Genomic DNA, 24,591 nt, shown 5'->3' on the forward strand with positions numbered 1-24,591 from the left:
GGTGCTAAGAGGACAAATGAAAGTAATTAGAAGCATATATCACTAGTGGAAAAATAGATACTGGCTACAGGAAAATTAAAGAAGCCCTTAGAGAAGAGAGAACTAGCTGTATGAATATCAAGAGCTCAGATGGAAAACCAGTCCGAAGCAAAGACGAAAAAGTTGAAAGGTGGAAGAAGCATATAGAAGGTATATGCAAGGGAGATGAACTTGAAGGCAATATTATGGAAATGGAAGAGGACATAGATGAAGACAAGATGGGAGATATGATACTGCAATAAGAATTTGACAGAGCACTGAAATACTTAAGTCCAAACAAGGGTGCAGGAGTAGATGACATTCCACCAAAGTTACTGATAGTCTTGGGGGAGCCTGCCATGACAAAATTTTCCATCTGATATGCAAGATGTACAAGACAGGTGAAATACCCTCAGACTTGAAGAAAAATGTAATAATTACAATTCCAAAGAACACAGCTGCTGCCAGGTGTAAATATTATCAAACTATCAGTTAAATAAGCAAAGTACTAACATGAATTCTTTACAGAAGGAGAATGGAAAACCTGGTAGAAGCCAACCTTGGGGAACATCAGTTCTGATTCCAGAGAAAAGCTGGAACATGCAAGGCAGTACCGATCTTATGAGTTATTTTAGAAGATACGTTAAGGTTATTTTAGAAGATACGTTAAGAAAAGGCAAATCTACATTTATAGCATTTGTAGACAGAGAGAAAGCTTTTGACAATGTTGACTGGAATACTCTCTTCACGAGTTTGTAGCCATTCCTTGACATTATTTGATCCATACACTGAGCAAGCAGCAAAGGAAATCAAAGAAAAATTTAGGCTAGGAATTAAAGTCCAGGGAGAAGAAATAAAAACTTTGAGATTTTCCGATGACATTTTAATTATGTCAGAGACAGTAAAGGACTAGAAAGAGCAGTTGCATGTAATGGGCAGTGTATTGAAAGGAAGATATGAGGTGAACACCAGCAAAAGCAAGACTAGGATAACAGGAGGTAGTCGAATTAAATCAGGTACTGCTGATGGAATTAAATTAGGAAATGAGACACTGAAAAAGGTAGATGAGTTTTTCTATTTGAACAGTAAAATAACTGATGAAACAGGGATGAAATAAAACATAGACTGGCAATGGCAGGAAAAGTGTTTCTTAAACAAGAGGAACTTGTTAACATCGAATATAGATTTAGGAATCAGGAAGTCAATTCTGGGAGTATCCGCATGGAGAGCAGCCATGTATGGAAGTGAAACATGTACCATAAACAATTTAGACAAGAAGAGAGTACAAGCTTTCTTACTGTGGCGCTACAGAAGAATGCTGAAGATTAGACAAGTACATCACGTAATTAATGAGGAGGTACTGAACAAAATTAGTGAAAAAAGAAATTTGTAGCACAACCCGACTAGTGGAAGGGATCGGTTAACGGGACACATTCCAAGACATCAAGGAATCCTCAATTTAGAATTGGGGGAGAAGTGTGCGGGGTAAAAATCTTAGAGGGAGACCAAGAGATGAATACAACAGGCCGATTCACAAGGATGCAACTTACCATATTTACCCAAATCTAAGCTACATTCTAAGCTGCACCTGCCACTGCTTTGTGAGTAGATTTTTTACCTATTCAATTAAATAATTTTATCAATAATGATTTTTTTTCATTGTTATATTCAGAATAAGAATAATACGAATGTAAGCATTACATGATATGCACATTTGTCAGCATTTATGATTGTCTCACTCCATTTTATTAGAGGGACAGGATTTAAATGAGGTAACAGCTAACACACAAGAATATATGTTGTAATGTTTACATTCGTATTAGTCTTATGACAACAGGGTGTATACGCGGACAAGGAAAAAGAATTTCCGGATTTTCCCGGATCTCCTGCTTCAAAATACACTTTCTCATGGGTGAAAATACACTTTTTCCGTGTTAAGTGACAGTATACTTTCTGTCACTACTCTAAAATTTATCAATCCTTTGAATGGATATGGTTTTATACAGCAGCATAGAATTTCCCGGCACTTTAGAAAATGAAACTCAGGGGGGAAAAACACGTTTTGGAAAGATCTTTGACGTGCAGCAACATGTACGCTGCACATTTTGGAATTACGAAAGCATAAATTCGAATTCCAACAACAGAAAAAGTTAATGGTTTAAGTTAATATACATAGTGTTGCTACAAGAAAAGCTTTCGCATATAATATTTGTCTCGAAGACTAATAAGCTACAAGATAAGCTAAGCTTTCACATTTAATGTTGATCTGTTTAGCGCATGTTACACTTTAAGATACATCACACAAATACGCCAGTAAAATTTTTAATACCGACATAAATCTTGACATTCTGGGCTCAAAATTCTTCTAAATGGCTCATCATCAAAGAGTTGATTTTTAAATGATATCAAACACACTGTGACCACAGAAATTCATCGTGCATTCTCGCACATAGTTCATCTTGCGTAAAAGGAAATTTACTTCGAAAACAATGCTTTTCGAACCAAAATTCGCAATATTTTCCCGCAACCTGTTAGAAATAGATTCATTTCAGCAGTTGCCAGAGAGTGCCAGATAATAGGCATCCCCGCACTTGCGCAGCTACGGTGACGTAGGAAGCCCATATGTTTATATGTGTGAAACATTAGAAGAGCTTACTTACATTAAGTCATAAAAGAAACAAGACATCAGAGCGTCGGAATTTCGTGAACCAGGCTAAAATGCATAGTTCGCCTTGATGTGCACATTCGTATGTCCAGATTCCCAATGACGTATGCCTCAACCTGATACTAAGCTTTTCAGTCTGGTTTTCAGGACATAAATTTTCTTGGAGTACCAGTACTGTATTATCTTACGTTTGGTACTTTCTTATGGCCTAATGCCGTAAGTGCACTTTAAATGCAGTGAACAGTTGAAACTAGCCAGTAGTGTGGAATTAAACATTTCGTTTCAAATAAATTTACTGCCTCTGCAGGAAACCTTAATAAAAGAAAAATTCCTTTAACAAACCGACAAAAATAACTTTATTGTTCTGCAAGGCGATTAATACTTGACTGTCAGAAAGGTGGAAATAAAATCAAATCTGAAACTAGTAACATAGTAATTATGTGAATGTATTTTAATTCACTTGATAGCTCCCAGCCACAGAAATCCGTCTTGTTTTCATTTGACGTGAGAGCAGTAAACGAGGAGGAAACAGAGAAATCACTAAATGTAAACACGGGTCATCTGGAAACTAGCCCCCTACTCCCCTCCCCCCTCATCCCCCTCCGCACTATAACTCAGACTGCTCTGCGCTCTATGCATAATGCATAAGAACGTCAAAATTAAAATATATATATATATATATTCATTTTGTAGTGCACATCTTTCTGAAGAGCCTGACACATAAAATATATATCTTCGAGGAAATGTAAGACATGTTATTTGATCTTAAGTGTGCCGAAGTGCCTCTTCAAACAACATTCTTATACCACATGTCACTGTATTTTGCTCTGTGGAACTCAAACGTGTATATTTTGTAATGGATGCCATCAAACTATTTCAGGACAGTGGAAATTAAAATGGCCTGTAGTGCCTCTCCTGCTCCCAGTCGGCCAGTTTGACATCCTGCCCCTCTTAAACACACAAAAAAATAAAAAACAAAAATTCGCGATTAATACTGGATATGATTATATGTCACCGGGAGAACAAGAACTCTTCAGAAAATATGGACTCTTTATTGCCTATTGTCTAATAACTTGTTCTTCTGTGTGACATGAAATTAAATATAGGATACCTAAAACCAGTAAAGACAAGAGACAGGCAAAACAGTACACATTTCGTCAATCCTTAGATCCTAGCAATTTTTCTCTCTAATCTTCCTACAGCTTTACCTGGTGTGCTTTCCTTTCTGCGAAAGAACTATTACCTCATCCCAGTTCGCTAAATGTTTTGCTAGATGAAAAATCAAAATGTTGTCGTCCAACACTGAAAAAGCTGTTAATAGAAATAGTACTTAAGACTGGTGTGATTTCTCGATCTGATTACATCTATGTTGCCCCTGTTGCTGGATGAAACAAAATAGGCCTTTCTAATATTGCAGCAATTGTAACACACACCAAATAAGTGAGACTGTTTTGGCAATAACGATCATTTTTATAGTACGACAGAATATAATTCACGAAGTACCAATACGAAATACCTATTTGGCATACTACAATCAAAAAGCTTTATGTTAGGAAATAGTTTCAGATTTCATGCATATGGTTCAGTTTCTCATTCACAAGACTGAAAAGTAGTACAAAGAAATTTTTGTATAAATTTGGAATCGTCATATTCTTCCATAATTTGTGTGATGTCCCCGTTCTCTTCTCCTTCCTCATTCTAACAAACAATCTCATCATCAGTAATTCTGTAACTATTCCTACCACTGTCAAAACTCATTCTCCGGTAAACTTTACTAACCCTGCCACACTCACCGGTTTAGTTATCCAGCGATTATTCTCCAGTTAGGCATTATTACGTGTTCGTACAATGCGTTTTCTGCACTACTCCGAGAATGGGACTTAAGTGGCTGCTAGCAGGGGACTACAACTGGCCCTGACTAGTGTAGCGATCTGGCCAAAAATTTTCTGTCAAACTTCACTTCCTTGGATACACCGAGAAGAAATACGTAATCTTTCTTACGTGTTATACCTGTTAGTCGTCTATTTCCACTCTGGTAGTCTGAATCTACGGATTTCGCTAGTAATTATAACAACGCCGAACATCTGCAAACCAAATCAACCACATAAACAAGCAGCAGTTGGCATTCACAGGTTGAGCTTTATTCCACTCAGCTCGTATAGCCCCGTCCCGTTTTGTCTGCAGGAAAGTTCATTCCTAGATGCGACGAGGATTCCCTTGGCAGAGATATCACGTACACTATGCACGCATTCAAATATCAACTTATACTTCATTCAGAAATCAACTTATAATGTGTTCAAAAATGTCCAAAAACCAGCAGGGGTGCCTTTCAAAGTCATACGAATAATCGATAGACCGACTTGCGCTGGAAGCTAGGTGCTTTGTGAAACAAAGTTTTTTTTTTCCCCCTCAAGAATATGAATTTGCCCCCTCCTCCCTAAATTGCCATCCAGTTCAGATACTCCGGTCTCCCACCCCCTTCCCCACCCCACACATTAGGTGCGAGCCTGCTGCGCACGTGTGAATCTGGCAGCTTGGGCACATCAGTAAAATCTTTCTGGGTGTCCCATGTGGCTGGTTGCTGCTACTGCTGCTTACACAGCCAACAGCCACACTTCTGTAGCCAGAAGCGGGAGAAGGTGTTACTAAAACGCAACTCAACTACGTGTGTGTGTGAGCCCACTGGTAACTGGCTAATTGATCTAACGTAAACAGTTGCGACGCCACATTCATCGGAGGCAATTTGTTGTTACGAAGCACTGCATAGTCTTCCTAAAGCCTTTGACACATTTTGCTGTCGGCAGACGCTTGTACGAGCACTGTGTTATTTTATTTCCTTTGCAATTTAAGTTTTATTTTCATTTTTTTCTCTCATTCATGTTTTAATGCTGCAGTATTATTCTGCAGTAGCGGGATACAGTAATATCCTTTGTTAGAGTATCGGTTCTTACCAGTCAAAATTACAAAAATTTAACTGAAAACTAAAACAACTAAAAATTCTGGGAATTCTAAAAAATTCCCAGGGTTTTCCCAGTTTTCTCCCAGATGAAAAAATTCCCGGGTTTTTCCCGGATCTCCCGGTTGTCCCAGGTCGTATACAACCTGGACAAAGAGAGTATGCGATTCACGATTCATAGGAACCGTCTACTGTCACCGGTAGGAAAACATCGAAGATGTACTGACAAAGTGTCGGCCATATTGACGTACGTTCTGAACACGAGTTTGCCAATCGGCTTTTCGTAGCAGATTCGTAGTGAAGTGGCAGCGCTGGAAAAACAGCAGCACCACGAAGCCGACGTCTGCCGATGCCTTAAGCGCCTACAGCACGGTTAGCATTTTTTCTGCATAAGAAATAATTTCCGCCTGGAATTTGGCACTGTAATGAAAGCTCTTTATTACGGTTCACTAACACAAGCACTTCACAGCACGTGAAACGAAAATGAGCCACAGCTTACCAACTTGTGCAAGAATCCTAAAGCCTTAGGCACTGTCGGTATTTACGTAGAGGAATTTATTTTTGTTGCTACAAATATTTGAAAGACTGCTACATTTGAAGATGAGCAATACTGAATTTCTATTTTCTCCGTAGGTGGAGATATTACAATTTGATGGCCTAAACTCAGAAAAAAAGTACCTTTATTTTCTAACTTTTTTATGTATTTTTACTAGCACAGAAGATTTGATGCCAGTATTTATCTCTGATCTCTAAAATCGTTCCCGTCTAGCACTGATTTTTTCTGATGGCAAAAGTTAGTTGAGACAGTTCCCAATGCCATTTTTTCAGAACTTCCATTTGCTTTGCATTTGATTCTAAGCTGCTGGCGGTTTTTTGGATCCTGAAAACCAGAAAAAAAGCACTGCTCAGATTCAGGTGTATACAGTATTAAGAAATGAAGAGGTTTGCACAGGAGAGAGTGGAATGGAGAGGTGCATCAAGCAAGTCTTTGGACTGGAAACAATAACAACAACAGCATACTTATACAACCAATTTCCAAAAGTGATTAACCTACTAGAGATGGAAAGCCTTGTGCCAATGTGGAGCAACAAAATCTCCTGGGCCTGTGCTACATTCCTCTGTACCATCAAACAGCTGGGAGCTGACAAGCTGCAGCAGTCAGCAACAAACCACCCTTCCACTGGGGCGATGTCGCAGCAAAAGTGCAGCGACCCACCTTACTAAAAGAGTGGCACTGACAAACTGAGGTTACCATTTTTCTGGAACCAAAACCGATTTCATCTGCAAATGTCAGGGACATCTTGGGACAATTCCGAAAGACTTGCTTTATTCTGAAAGACTCTGCAAGGATTTCGACTGTTTGTGGACCTCAGATCCTTTCGTCACAGTCTGCCACTTCTCGTCCTCTGCCTTCCGATACACTAATGTGAGTGCAATGTCAGTCTCAGAATTCCTCCCATACTTCATTGCTCACCAAAAAGATTTTTCTCATTTTCTTTTATAAATGTACATATATACTGGAAAGCTCAGTGTTTTTTATAATCACTGATTTTCCAGGCTTTGTTTTCCTATCACTTTACGAGTGCTACGAAAGTGTCAAGCTTCGAGTGAATACCGCCCACAAAATTATAGGAGAGTGTTTTGAAACATGGCCCATCACTGTTATCAAAGCTATAACTATTAATAGTTCCAATCTGAAATATGTTCCTTTAAGGATTTCAGACAGCATTTTTGTGATCTATAGCAAATTACACACTATGGTGAACATTTGAGACACATTTATACTGCTGCCACGATGGCATTAATTCAAATACTTGACACTAATGGGCACTATAGCCCCTCAAGTTATCTTACGGTGTGTAGCAGAGGATACTTCCGAGAACTGCAATGACATCTCAGTTTTTGTATTTCATTTGGGGATGGTGCATGGGAACAGTGACTCTTAGTTGTACTCCACACGAGTTCAAATTTCTGTGATTTCACTCTTGTGGACATTTCATATTATTAGCAGGAAATACTATCTTCCTTACCACTTCTTAGACAGACACTCTTCGCATCTGATAGGTACGTATCTTCATGATGCTCAATGCCTCTCTAGTAGCATCTGCAAAATAAGGCATCACCCTTTTGTGTAAGTCAATACAGTTATAAATGTTCCTAGGAACTATAGCTCAAGTTTAATGGGATAGCTGACCATGCACTGGATGCAACACCAGTTCCATACGTCCTCCCACCACCACCTACACCAGTCCGGCCACTAACGTCGCGTATCCCATCAAAGGCAGGGCTGCATGTGAAACCAGCCACGTGATCTACAAGCTAAGCTGCAACCACTCTGCCGCATTCTACGTGGGCACGACGACCGACAACCTGTCTGTCTGCACAAACTGTGGCCGAGAAACAGTAGACCACCCTATTGCTGAACGCGCTGACAAACACGATATCCTTCATCTCACTGGCCGCTTCACAACCTGTGCCATAAGGATCCTTCTGACTAACACCAGCTTCTCCCAATTGTGCAGGTGGGAACTTCTCCTGCAATACATTCCATGTGACTGTAAATCTCCTGGCTTCAACCTTTGTTAGTCGCTGTCCTCACCATCCAGCCCCTTCCCTGTTCCCATTCCAACACTACACAGCTGTCATTCCACCACCACACCCAGTCTCTTTACTTTTCCTCTTTACCTCTACTCCCCCCCCCCCCCCCCCCCCAAATCTCTCCCCCACCTTCCGTCTAACCTGTGGCACTTCACTGTCCACCATCCACCATACTATCCCTTCCTCTCCCCACCCCAGCCTCCTCATTACCCCCACCCCATCGCGTATTGATGCTGCCGCTCGCAGTGTGGTTTCAGGTGCCTGAGACTCCAGTCGTGTGTGTGAGTTGCATTTTCGAGAGAGAGAGAGAGGGAGAGAGAGAGAGAGAGAGAGAGAGAGAGAGAGAGAGAATCACCCATTGTTGACAAAGGCCTTAATGGCTGAAAGCTTTATTTGTGACAGATCAATTTGTTGTTCCTATTACGACTCACCATCTCCTATGTATAGTGAGTAGCAACTTTCCTTTTCGTAATGTTGTTACTATCCATCCTGGATTTTCCATTGTTTAACTGTTCAGTATATTTTAATGTCAATATTTGACCACTGTGGTCAGATAAACTACCTTTTACTGATTTTGCAACTAAATCACTGCAGGTTGTTGGTTCAAAAACAAGTTGTTAACAGCTGTCGCACTATGTCCTTCGGTCCTAGTAGGACTTTTACCAGATCTTTGGAACGACGTATGTAACGTTTCATAGCTATGAGTTTAGTTTTTATAACCATCGAGCAGTTCTCCAATGTGAGCCTCTGTTATCTGTTACATACGTAAAGCTTGAGCTAGTCGAGATGGATGCTTTAACATTTCATTTTTCAGAATTTTATGGTTCACTACTAAAAATCTTGAGGTGATTATGAAAAACTGCAAACTTTATTTTTGGCTCTAAAAATCACTGCAGCAATTAAAAACTGTTATGAACTCAAATAACAATCTTTCATTTACATTTAAGAGATTCTCTACAAAAACCACCATACGACAATCTAAAGACACTACCGCTCCACACCAAATAGGTCAAGAAACAGTACAATCTGCATGCTAGATACAAACACCATTGGACAGCCTTAAATGGAGCATTACTGAGCACCTCTCACCCATTCCACCTCCGGAGCCAGGCCGAGGATCACCTCCTGTTTAGCCCCTCCTGCTGGAATATCTGGCAGCCTCTGGTCAACCCCATCTTCGTGCACCTGCCATTAAGAAATATCACTGTATTACACAAAATCACTTAAAAGACAACCAATGAGACATACATACCAGTGTAATAACACACACACACACACACACACACACACAAACACAAACAAACAAACAAACAGGTCATCATCATCATCATTTAAGACTGATTATGCCTTTCAGCGTTCAGTCTGGAGCATAGCCTCCCTTATACAGTTCCTCCATGATCCCCTATTCAGTGCTAACATTGGTGCCTCTTCTGATGTTAAACCTGCTGGCAATATATATGATATATATATGATATGATATATATGATATATCATGATATATCATATATGATATATATCATATATATCATATATGATATATATCATATATATATGATATATATCATATATATGATATATGATGCTGGCAATAATCAGAACAAACAAACAGGTCTGAAAAAGAATTTCTTTAATGATGGAACAATTCTCTGTACACATGTATGAGTGGTGTATTCAAAAAGATGCCACTTGCACACACTAATATCCCAACTATGCAGAGAGAAATCTTCAGTTTAGTGATCCACAATAAACAAATTTGGCAAGGTCAGGTCATAAAATATGCAAACAGGGTAACGTCTGTTGTTTAGTTCCGCCAGGACTTCAAAACAAATAAGCAAGGGCAGGAAAAAAAGATTCAACAGGAAAACTGTGACTTCTGACAAACAGCAAAGAAATTATATCAGACTCGGTAACAGCGTGCCTCGTGGAATCGTACAGAAAGAGCTGACAGACACACACGGGCATCACCTGTGTCGAGACGGTTAACGTATCCATTAGACAGAGCACGAGGAAATCAGCTGCTTCCTTCTCAAAGGAACCATCTCGTCCCTTCTCCTTATCCAGCCTGGCAAAACTACACAAAACCGACAGTGCGTGGGCACTGGGGGATCTCCCAACAGTGAGTCCACTGCTCCACCAGGACTTTCACTACTATACGAGGTTATCACCGAGTCTAACACAGTCGTGATTTATTTCACGGATTTTACAACATATCCTGAGCTCATACACAATTGGGTATTGCGGTGTTTCCTTCTCTCCCGTGTTGTAGCGACTCTACCGCAACACCACGAGTAGGAAACACTGCGTGGGCGATATGTCAGTGTGATGTAGTCTAAGTTTCCTTTTACCGGTCTGCCTGAAATACGGTCACCTTTTCGTTTTATTCTCGTCGTACGGCTACTCTGTAGCATACTGCACACAAACTTACACTTCGAGAATTCGTGTCGTGGGTGATGCTGTGAGAAAGTGTCTCACTATTTTGAGCTACCAAATGACAAATACATCTTCAACAGTAATCTTCTGTATCACTTCAACTATTTATATCAATTGTGAAGACAGATCCAATTACCAATAACTTTCAACTTTCCAAATACATCATTCAAAATGTCTGACCACAACGAACTCAACTTAAGACCAAAGACTTACACTCTTCATTTATCATGAGCATTTACATTATAGTATCCCTGTTTTCTCTAGTGTGTTCACGATACCTTCAGGGCACGTCACCGAGGCACAAATGTCCACATCCAGCGAGTGCTATTGCACCCACCACACTGCGCCTCGCCTCTGCTGTGTTGTGTCGTTGCATACGGACCATCTCCACAGATTATACATCAGGGCATGCACAGTATTTTCTCCCCACCTCCCCCCCTCCCCCTCCCCACACACAAAATGTTTCGGAAAGGTATGACCATCTTTCATGAGCACGAGTGTTTTCAGTAGAACATAGGTCATTCACCCCATGTTGCACTACAGCATCTCAAATAAAATGACACCCTCCATTCAAAGCAGCAAGGATTCCAAAAACATGTTATATGAGGGTGGTTTGAAAAGTTCTCAGAGTGGAACAGAAAAAAGCTACATACATCACTGAAACTTTTTTTTTATTTTTCAATGTTGTCTCCTTGTAGATAAACGCACTCGGTCCATCGATGTTGCAGTGCCTCGATCCCATCTCGAAAATGAATTTCCTCCAGGCCTGCAAAATAGTTGCGAACTCCAGCTATAATTCTTCGTTTGAGCTGAATCTTCATCCACCGAGAAAAATTTTCAGTTTTGGAAAGAGATGGAAGTCTGGCTGAGGCATATCAGGTGAATAAGGTGGGTGTGACAACAATTCGTACCTTAAATCATGTAATTCTGCCACGGTGACGGCACACGTGTGCAGGTACAGTGGCAAGAGTTGCGACACCCATCTTGCAGATAATTTTTTCATTTCTAATTCTTCAGTTAAAATGTAATATACCCTTTCAGATGACATCTGGCAAGTGTGAGCCATTTCACACACTTTCAATCGACAATCCTCCGTGACCATTTTGCCCACTTTTGCAATTATCTCTGGAGCAGTGACACATCTCGGCCGACCACTGCGGAGATCGTCATCTGAGTTCTCCCGACCAAATTTAAATTCGTTTGTCCACTTGGCAACAGCTGAAGATGAAGGAGCAGAGTCCCTCGGTGTATTCTGGAAATCAACACGAATGTCCTTTGCGTTCATACCTATCTTTACGAAGTTCTTAATCACTGCTCGAATTTCGATTTTCTCGATCTTCGCAAATAATTACATGGGAACAACAACAGAGCCGTGTCACTGCCACAGCTCTCTTCCGAGAGCACTGACATGCCACGTTTACAGCCAACAGTCCAATGACACGTTAACAACTCGTTGCGCTAGCACTGACCTCTCGTGGTGACTCGGAGAACTTTTCAGACCACCTTCGTACAAAAGCCGACTTGGCCTTTTCTCACGTAACATCTAGAAAGCTGCAAATTGCAGCAATCGGGGGGTTGTGGTATTTCTTAGGTTCAAAAATTGCTTGACTCAGTATGACAGCAATATTGTTATTACAGCAATATTTAATAACAAGAGTAAGATGACGGAATATTAAAGATCACCCATCACTGGTTTCTCAGCACGGAGGACACAACACATTATGAATTTCTTTTAATTCTGCCAACGATCACAAAACTTTTGGTCCTTAGACTACCTGTTTCGGTCAGCAATGACCATCTTCAGATCTGTTTTATAACGTCACCTGCACTTCTGTAATCCTGCCACATTACTTTCTGCTCAGTGCATTACGCAGACGAAATACTGATACACTTGACTCTTATCACAGATCACACCAATATCGACCTCGATGGAACTGCATTTCGAAAACTGAATAATATATTTTCGAAAGAACACTTGTTAATGTGCTGTACTTGTACGTTTACTGTAATGTGACATTCATTCTGCAGTCAGCCCTCGTTACTCGGAAACGTGTTTTACCTTACAAGACTGTAGCCAGCTGCATTACACTGTGGCCTCACTCCGCCACCAGTTACGAAAATTCTCCCAGTGGCAGGAATACGACTTTCCATATTGTACCGAGTCACTGAGAACTCGAGACGAATTTGCCACAACTAATAAAAATTTTATACGCAAACTTAAGCTACAAATGAAAATTTGTACCGAGGCCGGAATTCCGACCCGTGTCTTCCGCTCACTAGGCAGTCGTGCCGACCGATACGCCAATCTGGCACAGTGGGTTTGCACGACAACACTGACTGACCCGGGACACCGTCCATCCCCAATTCAAATTTCCATTCGTGCCTCAGCGCATTTGGTATTCTCCTAAACTTTAACAGCACTGCAGTCTGCATATATACATTACAGATGTTTGACACGTGAAACTATCTCTGGAAGCAAAAAGTTTCATTTCATTAACGCAGCCACATCTGGGGTACTGGCAAGATCCCCCATTTCGTTCAACGCCGAGGCGCTATTCCGACAGAGTCGGGCAGTCTCCGCAGCGCTGCTCGAGTTTACAGGGAGTACCGAGTGGGCTAAGGAGTGACGGCAATTCGGATTGAGGAGGGAGGCATTGCTTTTTGTTTTGTTTTACTTTAAGGCAGGAAAAACAACTGGGATCGTACGCACCCAAGTCAAAACTACAGAACATGAAGACACAGAGGAGCTAAAAAACAACTATATGTCAGTCCCAATTGACATAAGAGAAGGCAAGTGGAGAAAGGGTTCAAAAAGACACCATACATAAATAGGAGTCCAAAACCAAAAGTTAAATGGCCTCTGCCATATTTTATCGGCAGATAAAAAGTAAAGCACGGTCGACAGAACGCATGTCGTTTGCTGAAACGGCAGACAGCAAACCCGAGCGGGAAAATAGACAGTTAAAAAAACGGGCATTCGGTCAGGAAGTGGCGAACAATTAAAACTTGAGCGCAATGTTTACAAAAAGGGGAGGTAGCACCACTTACCAAAAGACGATAGCTAAAAAGGGAGTGCCCAATATGTAGCCCAGTTAAAATGACCTCCTCCCGGCGAGAGGGCCGAGAGGAGGTCGTCCGAGCCGCTGTGAGAGGTTTCGTAAGCCGGAGCTTATTCCCGTGTAGAGAGGACCGTTGGCAATGCCAAAGGGGCACCACCTCCTGACAGACGGCAACACAGAGATCGTCGGAGGGAATACCGGAATTAGCGGGCCGAAGTACGAGGACTGCAGCCTCGGCAGCAGCGTCGGCAACCTCGCGTCCTGGCAGACCGACGTGACCGGGGACCCACAGAAAAGTCACAGTGGTCCACCGAGAGTGAGCCAGTGACAGTTTTCTGGACCCGCTGCACTGAGGGATGGGCACTGTACAGTGCAGAGAGACTTTGAAGGGCACCGACTGGATCCGAGAAGAGGACACAATCGAACAGGCCGTGTCACCGGACTTACTCCGTGGCCCGATACGGGGCGAAGAGCCCGGCTGTAAACACTGAGCAGTGTGCCGGAAGCCGATATCTAAAGACACGAGTGCCGACGGTGAAGGCACACCCGACTCCACGGTCAGTCTGAGAGCCACCACTGTACGCAAAGGTACTATCGCGAAGTTCCGTGCGAGGGTTGCGAAACTGAAGGCGATAGACCGAGGCTGTAGTAGCGTCCTCAGGAAATGAACGAAGGCCGAGGTCAACACGGGCCGCTTCACGAAACCGAGGCGGGGAAGGGTTCACAGCCACCGGGAAAGTTGCAGGTAGTGCGAAGTTCAGCTGCCGTAGCGAGTGCCGAAAGCGGACTCCGGGAGTTACCACAGAAGAGGGATGCGCCCCACACTGGCGATCAAAGAAGGAGGCACAGGACGGGTGGCCACGCACGGCAGACGAACGGCACGCGTACCTGCCGAGGAGAAAGTCGCGGTGGTACGACGGCGGTAGTTCGGCAGCTTCAGTATACAGACTCTCGACCGGGCTGGTGTAAGAGACACCCGTGGCCAAACAGATGCCACGACGCTGGATAGGGTCGAAATTGTATAAGAGGGACGGAGGTGCAGACGCATCGACAAAACACCCACAGTCGAGTTTCGAACGGACGAGGGACCGGTACAATGGAGGAGGAGGGAGGTGTGCTACGGTAGTCAGCGCAGTTGTGCAAAGCCACTGTGCCTGAGTGGCTCCGCAATTAGTGTTTCTTCCTAGCGAACGGGAAGTCCTGTTTCAAATCCCAGCCTCTGTACTAATTTTCGTTTGCTGCTCCAATCTGCATATATGGTCGTAGATGTTTGAGACCTGAAAAGGAATCTGGAACCGTAATGTTACACTTTATGTAACAAAAATTTAGTAAATACTGGGATTCAGACTCGTACTTTGATCACATATTTCTGCCTCAGCTGTTAGGCCATCTCGTCATACCTCCAACCCGACTCAAACTTGCAGTCACTGACAAATTCTCCGAGAATTTCTCAACATTAAACTCTATAAAACATCTGACAGTGCAATACACTAAAAACTTCACACTACTTTAATAAACACCCACTTTCTCGAATTGCATTTTCTCTCTCCTCCTCCAATTTCAAACCTGTACAACACCATCAACTCTACACGTTGTAATGGTACTTGAATTACATAACCATTACGGCACCTCACCTCAACCTCTCGATACCAGCAATATTCTACTGTGTTTCTGTAGAACAGTTAACATATTTCTGTGACAACATTCAGATTTGATTTCATTAATGTAGAGGTACTTTGATACATCGATATGTTCATATTGCAATGATATTATTCCTATCTGTATTCTTTGTTTTGTCACTACAATCTTTGACGTACTTGTAACTTTGAATTTTGGTGCGCATAAGCGGTTATTAGAGAGTCAAGTCTTGGTGGTCATGTTGAAAAGACGCAAATTGTAGTCAGTTTATGAAATGTGAACTTTAACAGTGAGGAAGATGTTTTCAAGTATGTTTTGCATTGTGAAGTGATGTTTTGTGTGTTACGCGATATTGCAACAAAAGCAATAAAAATGAAGTGTAACTTGAATTCAGAGTGCTGATTTTTTTTTACATCACCATTGTGCTAACTTTGAAAAGTTTAATCTTCAAGAATGGTTTGTGAAACACATCTACAAAAGTTTTGAATATAGCAGAATAAAACCTAGGCCCCTTTGCATCCGAGCTTGCAATCATCACTACCTAGATTTTCGACAATTGAGCCATGAGTTCACAACGAGACCAGCGTGGGAAACACGAAAAGATGAGTGCCTAGTTTATCCATTATTTCATGAAATGACTTTATTAACTGTGCGCTAATGACACCTGCCACATAATATAACTTTGCTGTTGCCCGAAAATGCAGTACTTAGCAGCGTGAGCAACACTACAATCAGAATTAATTTTTGACCTTTGTTGTGGTAGGGTTGTTAGAACGTGTACCTTGCAAACTGCACAGGACATCTGACAGTGCAATACACTAATGACTTCACACTACTTTAATAAACACCCACTTTCTCGAAGTGCATTTTCTTCCCCCTCCTCCCAATACACCAGTTATTATGGTTGCTTCCTGTTTCGTTTCTGTACGAAATGCAGGAAGCATGAGTGTTTAAATTCCCCTGTGCATGTCGTAATTATTAGAATCTCATCTTTTTTACTCTATGGCACCAGTATTAGGGCACTGTACTAGATTTCTAGATCTGTCACTTAACACTGTTTCAAGCAACATTGAAAGCAGGCTTTTATCTGACAGTTGAGATTTATCTTCAAGTGGCTGTCGGTCCAAGGTTTTTCATCAGGTCTACAGTGCTACCCAGTGGATAAAAATAACATTGGTTCGAGCTTGACAAGCTACAGACATGAAGAGAAGCTTGATAAAAAATTAGCATCAAGTTTTGCTATTACTACAGAACTGTGTCTCAAAATCAGAAATAAATGGGAAAGAAGACAAAAATGAGAAAAGTATGTCAGAGTGCAAAATCTTTCCTACCTGTGTGGTGTCCGACTCTCCGAGTTGCAAATCGTAGTCACCCGGTTCCAGCTTTTGCACAATAATACACTCTGGTTCCTGCAATAAAAGATACAGCATTACAAAATGATTAAGGAATTGCATTATTTGTTTTATAAATAACAATGGAAGTACACTAGACTCTTGTTAATCTGGTGATTCCTTGCACGTACAGGTGCCGGATTGGCGGAAGTGCAGGACTATTGAGAGTGTCTTAAACTTAGCGTTAACACATAGTGATTACACTTTATTAAATCCAAAGAGACACTACTCTCACAGAAAACTTAATCCTCGAGTGTGTGTGTATACACAGTAGTATCATTCACTACAAAACGTGTCGCAAATTTGTATACTTCATTCACATAACAATAAACCTGATGTACAAAAACACAAATGCAGTGACTGGTCAGTACCCATAGCTCTCGTACATTGGTGTTCCGCTCTTGGAAGTAGGTCTGTATTAGATAACTTACTACTACATTACTGTAAAAGAACCTTTAAGAATTTCTGACGTATTAACAGCCATCAACATTTTTCTTAATCATACTTTTGTTACGTAATTTTTATTTCAAAAATCGTGTACTGTCACAAATCTCTGTAAATGCAACTTGTGCTCTGATTGTCTTATTGTTCATATGTACTGTGAAAATTGATGACACTGCTCCGTAGTGAAATTCTCATGTAACACCATTAATGGTGAGAAACAAGTTGTTCTTAATGTTTTTCACAAGATTGTACAGAAAAAGCAGCTTTTATATTTTTCGAGAAAACCTAAGAAATAAGTGGTTCATGGTGTGGGTTCCTGTAGTCATGTCCTAGTTCATGAACCACGGGCAACGTATGACTGGCCAAGTAAGTGGTCCCGACAGTCGGGATACCAGTTACTTTGGAATAAGGCTGGGCATCTAGGACACATTCTGAGTCGTGGTCACCTTTGTGCTCATACAGCAAAGACTACCAAATCCACCCGTTAGTCCCTCAGCCGTTAGGGGTAAAACTCAATGGGACTCGGGGCAAGTAAGGCTAGCAACCTGCTTCCCTGGTACTTTAAATATGATGCTGGCAACAATCAGAGCAAAATGCCTCGGACCTTTGGAGGTGACAAAGTCCCACCCCTAATTGACAAACCAGGGACTCCTAAGATGTGACTTGGCAAACAAATGGTAATGAGATGGGGAGCTGTTAATATCAATGGGGGCTACTCTGGGAAGAAGGTAGAGCTGTCAGAGGCTGCAAGTAAGATGGGGCTGGACGTTTTAGCTGTTAGTGACATTCAGGTAAGGGGTGAGAAAGAAGAGGAAGTGGGAGAATACAAGGTCTACCTGTCAGGAGTCAAAGCAGGAATAGCACAATGGGGTGTAGGGCTTCACATTAGGAAAGAAATGGAACCCAGCGTAGTTGCAATAAGGTATGTAAACGAATGACTGATGTGGATAGATTTGACAGTGTCTAACAAGAAAATTAGGATTGTGTCAGTATATTCGAATTGTGAAGGGACAGATCAAGATAAGATGGATAGTTTCTATGAGGCACTCAGTGATGTAGTTGTTAGAGTAAAGGACAAGGACACTATTCTGCTCATAGGTGATTTCAACGCCAGGATTGGAAATCGAACAGAAGGGTGTGAAAAGGTTATGGGTAAATTTGGAGAGGATATGGAGGCCAACAGGAACGGGAAACAACTCTTGGATTTCTGTGCCAGTATGGGCTTAGTAATCACAAACTCCTTTTTCAAACATAAGAACATTCACCGGTATACTTGGGAAGGCAGGGGAACCAGATCTGTCATTGACTATATAACAACAGATCAGGAATTCAGGAAGGCTGTGAGGGACACACATGTATTCAGGGGATTCTTCGATGACACTGATCATTATTTAATCTGTAGTGAAATTGGGATTGTGAGGCCGAAAGTGCAGGAGGTCAGGTCCATATGTAGGAGGATAAGAGTGGAGAAACTTCAGGATAAGGAAATCAGGCACAAGTACATAACAGCAATCTCAGAAAGGTACCAGTTAGTTGAATGTAGTCAATTACAGTCATTGGAAAAGGAATGGACAAGGTACAGGGACACAGTACTAGAAGTGGCTAAAGAATGTCTTGGAACAGTAGTGTGTAAAAGTAGGATGAAGCAAACAGCTCGGTGGAATGGCACAGTCAAGGCAGCCTGTAAAAGGAAAAAGAAGGCGTATCAGAAATGGCTACATACTAGAACTCAGGTAGAGAGAGAAAGTTATGTTGAAGAAAGAAACAAAGCCAAACAGATAATTGCAGCATCCAAGAAGAAATCGTGGGAAGACTTTGGAAACAGGTTGGAGACTATGGGTCAAGCTGCTGGAAAACCATTCTGGAGTGTAATTAGCAGTCTTCGAAAGGGAGGTAGGAAGGAAATGACAAGTATTTTGGACAGGTCAGGAAAACTGCTGGTGAATCCTGTGGATGCCTTGGGCAGATGAAGGGAATATTTTGAAGAGTTGCTCAATGTAGGTGAAAATACGAACAGCAATGTTTCAGATTTCGAGGTAGAATGGGATAGGAATGATGGAAATAGGATCACATTTGAGGAAGTGGAGAAAATGGTCAATAGATTGCAGTGCAATAAAGCAGCTGGGGTGGATGAAATTAAGTCGGAACTCATCAAATACAGTGGAATGTCAGGTCTTAAATGGCTACACAGGATAATTGAAATGGCCTGGGAGTTGGGACAGGTTCCATCAGACTGGACAAAAGCAGTAATCACACCAATCTTTAAACATGGAAACAGAAAAGATTGTAACAACTACAGAGGTATCTCTTTAATCAGCGTTGTGGGTAAAATCTTCTCAGGCATTGTTGAAAGGAAAGTGCGAGTATTAGTTGAGGACCAATTGGATGAAAATCAGTGTGGGTTTAGGCCTCTTAGAGGTTGTCAGGACCAGATCTTTAGCTTACGGCAAATAATAGAGAAGTGTTATGAGTGGAACAGGGAATTGTATCTATGCTATATAGATCTAGAAAAGGCATATGACTGGGTTCCTAGGAGGAAGTTATTGTCTGTTCTACGAGATTATGGAATAGGAGGCAAACTTTTGCAAGCAATTAAAGGTCTTTTTACATGGATAGTCAGGCAGCAGTTAGAGTTGACGGTAAATTGAGTTCATGGTTCAGAGTACTTTCAGGGGTAAGACAAGGCTGCAACCTGTCTCCACTGTTGTTCATATTATTTATGGATCATATGTTGAAAACAATAGACTGGCTGGGTGAGATTAAGATATGTGAACACAAAATAAGCAGTCTTGCATATGTGGATGACTTAGTTGTGATGGCAGATTCGATTGAAAGTTTGCAAAGTAATATTTCAGAGCTAGATCAGGAATGTAAGGACTGTGGTATGAAGATTAGCATCTCCAAAACGAAAGTAATGTCAGAGGGGAAAGAAATATAAACGGATTGAGTGCCAAATAGGAGGAACAAAGTTAGAATAGGTGGACGGTTTCAAGTACTTAGGATGCATATTCTCACAGGATGGCAACATAGTGAAAGAACTGGAAGCGAGGTGTAGCAAAGCTAATGCAGTGAGCGCTCAGCTACGATCTACTCTCTTCTGCAAGAAGGAAGTCAGTACCAAGACTAAGTTATCTGTGCACCATTCAATCTTTCGACCAACTTTGTTGTATGGGAGCGAAAGCTGGGTGGATTCAGGTTACCTTATCAACAAGGTTGAGGTTACGGATATGAAAGCAGCTAGGATGATTGCAGGTACTAGTAGATGGGAACAATGGCAGGAGGGTGTCCACAATGAGGAAATCAAAGAAAAACTGGGAATGAACTCTATAGATGTAGCAGTCAGGCTTAGATGGTGGGGTCATGTTACACGCATGGGAGAAGCAAGGTTACCCAAGAGACTCATGGGTTTAGCAGTAGAGGGTAGGAGGAGTCGGGGCAGACCAAGGAGAAGGTACCTGGATTCGGTTAAGAATGATTTTGAAGTAACAGGTTTAACATCAGAATAGGCACCAATGTTAGCACTGAATAGGGGATCATGGAGGAATTTTATAAGGGGGGCTATGCTCCAGACTGAACACTGAAAGGCATAATCAGTCTTAAATGATGATGATGATGATGATGATGATGATGATGATGTCCTAAGAAATAAATATAAGGGAAAGAATTGTAATTACATGCATGGCGTAAGCAATAGTGTCACTGAACGACAATTGTGTATGCTAGCAGGTGGCGGTTCAAAACAAGTTGTTGTCTATGATTTTTTCCTGTTGGAATACCTAAATCATTTAAATGTGATATTCATCAAATATATGTTAATTAAGGCACACTTAACCAGCACTTTTCAAGAAAAATACACGTCTTCTAGTTTCTAATTACATATTGCAAACAAAATTCTGGTTTTCATTGCAAATACATATTCTTAATTATTAATATTTTATAAAAGATTGTCAGAGATTGTTGAAGTTAAGAAAACATTACACAACTAAATTTTTTGGAGAAAAATTAAAAATCAAATACTCTTTATTTGAATATACACATTGTTTTGTAGGACAGATGCGGCCTCATACGAGCCAGAGTAATAAGCGTGTAGAAAATTGGAAAACTATAATGTTCACAGTGTCAAGCTCACTGCAAATGCGGCATTTTTACTGTTGTTTACATAACACTGCAACTAAACCCAACAGAATTGAGCTGGAGCCAAGTTAAGTGATTTGTTGAGAGAAATAACAAACTGCCAAATGTACTGGAAATAATGCACAAAGCTTTGTGACACATCACTGCAGAACAATGGCGAAATGCAGAACAGTACGTCATAAAAGAGGAGGAGGAAGAAATGTGTTTTTGGTGGCTTGGGATTCTGTTGCTGATTGTCTAGTTATCAACGCAAACTTCCAAAATGTTTGTATTGCCCAGAGTACAATACGGAAGGAGTCCAGAGATTACCAGATGACTGACTGTAATACCCTCGGTGGCATCAATATTTAACTACATGGGAAATTACCAGTGCGCTTTTATGCCACACGTAGCTCGTGAAGAAAAATTACACTTGTTGAAGTCAGTAATTTTCATCACTCTTGTTTTTAATTACAACGTTATGTTCTACATCTACATTCATACTCCGCAAGCCACCTGATGGTGTGTGGCGGAGGGTACCTTGAGTACCTCTATCAGTTCTCCCTTCTATTCCAGTCTCGTATTGTTCGTGGAAAGAAGGACTGTCGGTATGCCTCTGTGTGGGCTCTAATATCTCTGATTTTATCCTCACAGTCTCTTCGCGAGATATACGTAGGAGGGAGAAATCTACTGCTCGACTCCTCGGTGAAGGTATGTTCTCGAAACTTCAACAAAAGCCCGTACCGAGCTACTGAGCGTCTCTCTTGCAGAGTCTTCCACTGGAGTTTATCTATCATCTCCGCAACGCTTTCGTGATTGCTAAATGATCCTGTAACGAAGCGTGCTGCTCTCCGTTGGATCTTCTCTATCTCTTCTTTGACCCTATCTGGTACGGATCCCACACTGCTGAGCAGTATTCGAGCAGTGGGCGAACAAGCGTACTGTAACCTACTTCCTTTGTTTTCAGATTGCATTTCCTTAGGATTCTTCCAATGAATCTCAGTCTGGCATCTGCTTTACCGACGATCAGCTTTATATGATCATTCCATTTTAAATCATTCCTAATGCATACTCTCAGATAATTTATGGAATTAACTGCTTCCAGTTGCTGACCTGCTATATTGTAGCTAAATGATAAGGGATCTTTCTTTCTATGTATTCGCAGCACATTACACTTGTCTACATTGAGATTAAATTGCCATTCCCTGCACCATGCGGCAATTCGCTGTAGATCCTCCTGCATTTCAGTACAATTTTCCATTGTTACAACCTCTCGATATACCACAGCATCATCCGCAAAAAGCCTCGGTGAACTTCCGATGTCATCCACAAGATCATTTATGTATATTGTGAATAGCAACGGTCCTACGACACTCTCCGGCGGCACACCTGAAATCACTCTTACTTCAGAAGACTTCTCTCCATTGAGAATGACATGCTGCGTTCTGTTATCTACGAACTCTTCAGTCCAATCACACAATTGGTCTGATAGTCCATACGGTCCTACTTTGTTCATTAAACGACTGTGGGGAACTGTGTCGAACGCCTTGCGGAAGTCGAGAAACACGGCATCTACCTGGGAACCCGTGTCTATGTTAGCTAACATCGAGAGCACGTCACGTTTTCCGTCTGCTCACCTAAGAAGCGTATCACCTGAGTTTTGCCATATATTACTACCTTTTGTTTAAAAATTAAATGACATTCAAAGCTATATTGTTTCTTTGCTCATCGCTCTTTATGTCTTTACTGCAACTGTTACTTCACTGCGGGTTAGCTGGATCACTTGTCTGGTCAGTGCTGTCCAAGTTAAACGCACTGAAACCTGTCACCCCATATCATCGCTGAGCCGACGTATGCATAATGCAGAGCACGAAACAAATACGCATTATCGCACTCGAGTGTATTCAAGACAGCTCAGCTTCCGCTCCACATGAAACGAAATCCAATGAGGTTCCAGCAAACAGAGAAGAAGACATAGTGTAATGTTTACTTACACGAGATTTATTCTTACGACGGACGGAGAATAGTTGTCACAATGGCGATATGCCACGGCAGTACACCTGATCACAATCGGCTTTACAAGCATTACATCGATACTGCACATTTCAGGCTGTTGCATAATGTACTCCAGGGAGATGCCTGCAGGTACAGCACCAGCAGTGTTCTCCCCTCGTATGTCCTCTCCTTCATCACGACTTTGTTGTACTCTTTCAACTGTTCTTCGTCTATTAAAGTTTGGTCACAAACTGCTGCTCATCCAGCACTGTACTTGGCAGCAACAGCTTTCCAGGAAGAATGTCAGTTCGACTTCCCTGCAGTTTCAACTTTCTGCTCGACGTCTAGCATAGCGTGTTTTAGAAGCAGTGATACTGAACCGTAAAGAAAGCTGCAATTTCAAACACATGTAGCATTGTTTGACATTGTAATTAACTAACAATGTTGTTGCACACAATAATTCATTATCTACTTGAACGACTAGAGGCCAGATGTGGGCCGGATTACTGAGAGGCTGGACTTCTGAGGGCCAGATTAGCAGGAGTTCACTGTGATAAATACAAGGATTGGTAAAGACGAACTCTCATGTGTAAACAACAAGTCTGACAACATCTTCTGACATCGCAATGTGGCTAATGTTGTAGAAATTTTCAGTGAAGAACTTCATTACAAATTTGTATGACTCAAGATGCACGGAAAGCTTTCCTGCAATTCTCTCATTTGGGAATTTTAACAGCATCTTCAGTCAGTGACCGTCAAAAGTGAAATTCTGTAAATTTTCTGAAAGATCATCCACACCGATTCTGAATGTAAAGCAACGACAAGTCGATGCCAAAGTTTCTCAGGAAGAAAACTTTGACATCGTGATCGGCAAGCGACAGATGTGTCATCCTCAAACATCGCACATTAAGCCGGCCTCACTGCACTCGTTCGTGTCAAAGTACGTTTTTCTCCTCTTAATCTAATTTTATCGTTTGCTTTGTTTCCTTGATGCGCTGCAAAGCTTTCTCAGTGACTCACATTTTTGCCCTCACAAGTGTTCTTCCAGCAAATAGGTAAAACATCTCAAATCAAAAAGTGGTATAGTTTTTACAATACCGGGACAAAATAAAGCCTCTATTATGCATTGTCAACCACATAAACTGATGAAATAATTTTCAATAAAACACTTCTTAATAGTGAAAAAGTGAGTTCTGTTGACTGTTAAGAACAAAAACTTCTCAATATCAGCACGATTCATCATTACAGTACACACCCAATCAATAGACGAGTCCTCCCCAAACC

The 24,591-nt window shown here is 41.4% G+C and overlaps 1 protein-coding gene across 1 annotated transcript in view; it reads right to left on the minus strand.

The window, feature by feature from the left end:
* Positions 1-24,591, minus strand: part of LOC126108686 (zinc finger protein OZF-like) — a 106,053-nt gene that overhangs the window by 17,732 nt on the left and 63,730 nt on the right. Inside the window, exons 4-5 of the mRNA XM_049914006.1 lie at positions 16,696-16,773; positions 9,327-9,422 (exon numbers count right to left, since the gene is read on the minus strand). Of these exons, the coding sequence (XP_049769963.1) occupies positions 9,327-9,422; positions 16,696-16,773 (174 nt within the window). The remainder of the gene's footprint in view (positions 1-9,326; positions 9,423-16,695; positions 16,774-24,591) is intronic.

Source organism: Schistocerca cancellata, chromosome 11 (assembly GCF_023864275.1).
Source record: "Schistocerca cancellata isolate TAMUIC-IGC-003103 chromosome 11, iqSchCanc2.1, whole genome shotgun sequence".
Classification (NCBI taxonomy): domain Eukaryota; kingdom Metazoa; phylum Arthropoda; class Insecta; order Orthoptera; family Acrididae; genus Schistocerca; species Schistocerca cancellata.